We start from the raw sequence: 5,584 nt of genomic DNA, 5'->3' as shown, positions 1-5,584 counted from the left end.
TTGTGTGAGACGGTCTCACGAGTCGTATTTTGTGAGACAAATATCTTATTTGGGTTATCCATGAAAAAATATTATTTTTTATGCGAAAAATATTATTTTTTATTTTGAACCATTAAAAGATATTACTTTTTTGCTAAGAATATTACTTTTTTATTGTGAATATCGGTAGGATTGATCCGTCTCATAGATAAAAATTCGTGAGAACGTCTCACAAAAGATCTACGTATGAAAATAATATTATTTGTAATTCAGCTTGTCGTTATCATACTATATATATAAATGTAGAGGTTAATAGTTATAAATTAATTTTTAGGTATTTTTATTAGTATCCCCGAAATACTCTGTATTTTTTAGCATAAAATATTATTGATTTTTATTTTTTTTAATATTTAATTTCTTTTTTTACAAAAATACTAAATATAAAAAAATCGAAACGCAGCCACGTAGGGAATTATTTTTATATAAATTGTTTGACAATACATACTTTCTCTCAGTCCCTCCCGAGTCCTCTGGCATCCTTCTCTTCCCAAATCCACTCGCCAAATTCCAACTGGAGGCCATAGAGGAGATCACGAAAACTCTGCCGCCAAGACCTATGGCTCTGACAACCTCCGCCGCCGCCTCACCGCGCCTCGACAACCCCTTCCTCCACATATCCACCGCTCCCGCCGCCCCTAGTCCTTCAATTCCCACCAAACCTGACGCATTTACCTCTCTTTCAATCAAACCGAGATCGAAAACGATATCAGCCGTCAAATCCTCCAACCCACCTCCATCCACTTCCGCCTCTCCTGCATCAATAAAATGGAGTCTTGACAGCTGGAAATCGAAGAAAGCGTCCCAGCTTCCGGAATACCCTGATAAAGCCGCGCTCGAATCAGTCGTCAAGACTCTTGAATCCTTTCCCCCGATTGTCTTTGCAGGTGAGGCACGAAGCCTGGAGGAGAAGCTGGGGCAGGCTGCTCTCGGGAATGCATTCCTTTTGCAGGGTGGAGACTGTGCGGAGAGTTTCAAAGAATTCAGCGCAAATAACATTAGGGACACTTTTAGGGTGCTCTTGCAGATGAGTGTGGTTCTCATGTTTGGTGGCCAGATGCCTGTTATCAAGGTCCCTTTTTTTTCCCTCTTATATCCTTGATTTTAAGCTGGATATGTGAATAATTGGTTTAGAACTATCCTATTTTTAGTTGCTTCGGATTTTGGTCCAGATTAGAATTGAGATTAGTTGGTTTGCAATGAATTCCAAGTTTTAAAATTATGGATGAATTTGAAACCCCTAGGTAGCCACCATCTACTGATGAGAAGACTGAATGCAGAATTATCAGGAAGAAATAAGTAGTTGGAGAGTTGGTTGCTCATAAGACAGTTGTTACGAATTTTCCATGGATGCTGATTTCGCATTCGTCTTCTCATTTTTTGTTCTCCATTTCAACTAAGTTAGTTTAATTAATGATTTGAGGCAATTATTTTTTATCTTAAATTTTTTGTGTACTTTTGGGTTTAAGTGTATATATTTTAAGTGGCTGCTCATGCAAACACTCCATAACTGATGAAAAGGGAAAGTGTGTAATTATTTTGGTGGAAGAATATAGTCATTTCATAAGCTGATGACTTGAAATAGTTTTCTTATGTTAGTCTGTTTATTATCACAAATTGATTTTCTCCCAAAAAAGATACGAAACAAGGACTTGAAACTACTTGGTGATGTGATCATCGATCCATTTGTTATTGGCTTATTGATTATCTGTATTTGGTTTCTATAATCGATTTGTGAAAGTAATTGTGAAACAACCAAAGTTCAAACCTTTAGGTGGGAAGAATGGCGGGGCAATTTGCTAAGCCAAGGTCTGATCCATTTGAAGAGAAGGATGGGGTGAAGCTGCCGAGTTATCGAGGCGACAATGTTAACGGTGATTCTTTTGATGAGAAATCACGAACTCCTGATCCCGATAGAATGATTCGAGCCTACACCCAATCTGTGTCTACTTTGAACCTTCTTCGAGCATTTGCTACTGGAGGATATGCTGCCATGCAGAGGGTCGCCCAATGGAACCTTGATTTTACTGAACATAGCGAGCAGGGCGATAGGTATCCCATCTATTATTGTTTACTTTACTATTTTTTTCTTTTCAATTCTATATTTAGTTTTAATGGGCTGTTATTTTTTATAGGTACCGTGAACTGGCTCATCGAGTAGATGAGGCCCTTGGCTTCATGGCTTCATGTGGTCTCACAGCAGATCATCCGGTCATGACCACTACTGAGTTCTGGACATCCCATGAATGCTTACTTTTACCGTACGAAGAAGCGCTTACGAGGCTAGATTCAACCTCCGGCCTATATTATGATTGCTCAGCTCACATGATATGGGTTGGGGAACGAACAAGGCAATTGGACGGTGCTCATGTTGAGTTTCTTAGAGGAGTTTCCAATCCTCTCGGGATTAAGGTTCCTAACAAGCTATTTATATCCGTTAATCTAGTTTAATAGTTTTTTTACTTGGTTGTATGGTTTTTGTGACTGAGGTACCCTATTTGGGATTATGATTCAGGTAAGTGACAAAATGGACCCAAACGAGCTTGTGAAACTGATTGAGATTCTGAATCCCAGAAACCAACCTGGAAGAATAACAGTGATAGTTCGTATGGGGGCTGAAAACTTAAGAGTGAAATTTCCTTATCTCATCAGGGCCGTTCGTCGAGCAGGTCAAATCGTCACTTGGGTCAGTGACCCTATGCATGGAAACACCATCAAAGCTCCTTGTGGACTCAAGACTCGCTCCTTTGATGCTATCCGGGTAAATTTCCACCATTTTTTCCTTCATATGAAATTTATAATTATCTGTAAAGTAATTTTTATGCCAAGAATACTTGTTTTGTTAACTGGTGGTACGTTTTTATCACCTAGGCTGAGGTGAGAGCATTTTTTGACGTACACGACCAAGAAGGAAGCTTCCCTGGAGGGGTGCATATGGAGATGACAGGCCAAAACGTTACAGAATGCGTTGGGGGCTCGCGTACAATTACATATAACGATTTGAGTTCACGGTACCATACACATTGCGACCCAAGGCTTAATGCTTCTCAATCATTGGAACTTGCTTTCATTATAGCTGAGCGGCTTCGGAAGAGACGACTTGGACCACTACGTAACCTTTCATCTTTCAGACCATAGGGAACTTTCCGCACTTTTGTCAAGCAACGAGAATAATATATCTCCAAGAATGGTGATTGCTCATAGGTTTTTCCGCATGTGAGAATAATTTGAGTCCAAGTATTTGTGAAATATAGAAAGAGTTTGTGATATATATTCGGATTTGTGGCAACATATAACGGTATAATGTGTAATATTGGCTAATAATGAATGTTAATTTTTGAATTTGCAATCGATCACTTGTTCTTTTGTTGTGAATATATATGAGTTTGCGACCATTTTGGAATGGTTTTGAATTGGTGAAGTTCTTGGGTTGATCTTTCATTCATTTCTTATTTGGTAAATTTAATGATTGTTAAAGTTCTTTTAGTGGCAAAATGTTAATTTTAATCAAGTATATCTTCATGTGTGTCATTTTTAGTCCGTATTTGAATCAATTATAGTCACGTAACTATATTCTCACGAACAACTTTTGTCTTTTCGTCATGTTAAAAGCGAACATAACTACAATCGATTTTACAAAATTTACAAAACTAAAATATGACATCCTTGTACATATTTTAATAGAAAGATCAATGTAAAGCTTGAATGAGTTTTGTTGTAGTAGGCCATAGGACGAGGGAATATCCACAAGTAGTCCGGAATGTGCTCTATTATATATTCAATTGTTATTCTTGTACTATGCTGATTCCTTTGGTAAATGGTCAAGGGTAGCTCAAAAGATTTAGTATACCATCTTTGAATTGTAAGATTTTCATTAATTATATCATTTAAAAATTGGGTTGGATTCAAAATTCCAGTCAAATTAAATTAGAGATTAAAACTGACTGACTTTGGAATTCAATAGTTCAAAAGATTTACGATAGACTAAAACCTTTTTTTTTTTATAAAAAAAAATAAGTTTTAGTCTATCGTAAATCGTTTGAACTATTGAATTACAAAGTCAGTCAGTTTTAATCTCTAATTTAATTTGACTGGAATTTTAATTATAGTTTTATTATATGTACTGGTTAACAACAAAATTAAATTAAATACAAAGAAAAATAAAATTGATTGTCCCCTTTAATATTCCATCCTTAGACCATGATGATGTGGTGACATATATCAAAACGATAGTATTCATTAACACAAAAATCCTTATGAGACGGTTTTACGAGTCAATTTTGTTAAACAAATATTCACACATGAAAAAATATTAATTTTTATACCAAAAATTTTATTTTTATTGTAAATATGGGCAAGATTGACCCGTTTTACGAATAAAGAATTGCGAGGAAACTACTCATTAATTAGTTAGTTAGCAACCTAATATTTATTTCTTAATACGGTTTTGGATTAAATAGACTAGCATTTTAACTACAGGTTTCATGCGTTTCTTATTCAATTCAATTAATTGTTTCCACATGTGTATTATAGGGACCCGACCTGTTCTCGTACCCGTAATCATATCCGACTCGTTAAGGTTATATATAACATGTCCAACAATGTTCGACGTTGAGGAAGAACTTCAAGAAAAATGTGTTGACTAATTAATTTGATCAAGTTGATTTTTTTATTAGAATCTCTAGCTTGAACTTCTTGTTCGAAGTCTTAGTTTGAGATTAACATTTATGATGTAAAAATCATGTTTCATTCGTAGGAGCAAGAAGATATTCATTCATGTAGATTTGTGATAATTTGATGATGTATTGAACAATTCTCCATCGAATAGTCTAAATGGTTATCACTTATCTAGTGGAATAGTTTGTGGTTATGGTTGTATACTGTTAGTCGTTTGACCCGAGACAATGTAGAAACTCAACTTACTAGCATGCACTTTGATCCATTCATCAACTCCATTGAGGGTCATCAGGTGACGATGTTGGGTGTGGTTTCGAAATATGTAGGAGTCAATATATTGTAGTCGGAGATTCACCGTTTGCCTATGGGTGAAAATATCTTATGTGATATGACGAGTTAATAGTGTAAGGAATCCCTGGCCAGAGTAAGACATGTGCATTTAGGAAATGTGTTTTCTCAATTACACATATCATGTCACTATTATTACTCAAAGATATATCACATCGTTATTGAATTTATTTGCAACTATCGATATACCAATGATTCCACATTCGATGCAGATATATGAGTTGAATGAACCGTACTGTACGCTAATCATAAGTTAAGTTTCTTGTGGACACTATCAATGATATCTAGGGGATCATAGGAAAATGCTACTAGACGCTTTTACTATTATCTGATGGGTGCAATCAGATTTCAGTTCTGACATTCTTGATCAAGGGGTTGATGAAAAGAATGGAGCTAATTAGGATAAGTCCGAATAAAAATAAATGTTACTTTGAATCACATGAAGTTGTGAGCCCACGGCTAGCTATATCACTGAACCATTTAAGGTCATATTAGTATCGGATTCTGTGTTTCCGTTGAGATA

At 35.9% G+C, this 5,584-nt stretch overlaps 1 protein-coding gene across 1 annotated transcript; it reads left to right on the top strand.

The window, feature by feature from the left end:
- Nucleotides 1-487: 487 nt before the first annotated feature.
- Nucleotides 488-3,411, top strand: LOC140988022 (phospho-2-dehydro-3-deoxyheptonate aldolase 2, chloroplastic-like). Its single transcript, XM_073456865.1, has 5 exons — nucleotides 488-1,108; nucleotides 1,811-2,088; nucleotides 2,172-2,448; nucleotides 2,552-2,797; nucleotides 2,908-3,411. The coding sequence occupies exons 1-5, from the start codon at nucleotides 596-598 to the stop codon at nucleotides 3,172-3,174; spliced, it is 1,581 nt and encodes a 526-aa protein (XP_073312966.1). The 5' UTR covers nucleotides 488-595; the 3' UTR covers nucleotides 3,175-3,411.
- The last annotated feature ends 2,173 nt before the right edge of the window (nucleotides 3,412-5,584 follow it).

This window comes from Primulina huaijiensis, chromosome 11, assembly GCF_012295235.1.
Source record: "Primulina huaijiensis isolate GDHJ02 chromosome 11, ASM1229523v2, whole genome shotgun sequence".
In the NCBI taxonomy this organism is placed as follows: Eukaryota; Viridiplantae; Streptophyta; class Magnoliopsida; order Lamiales; family Gesneriaceae; genus Primulina; species Primulina huaijiensis.
Note: the sequence above shows the minus strand (reverse complement) of the source record. Positions and strands in the feature narration are given on the sequence as shown.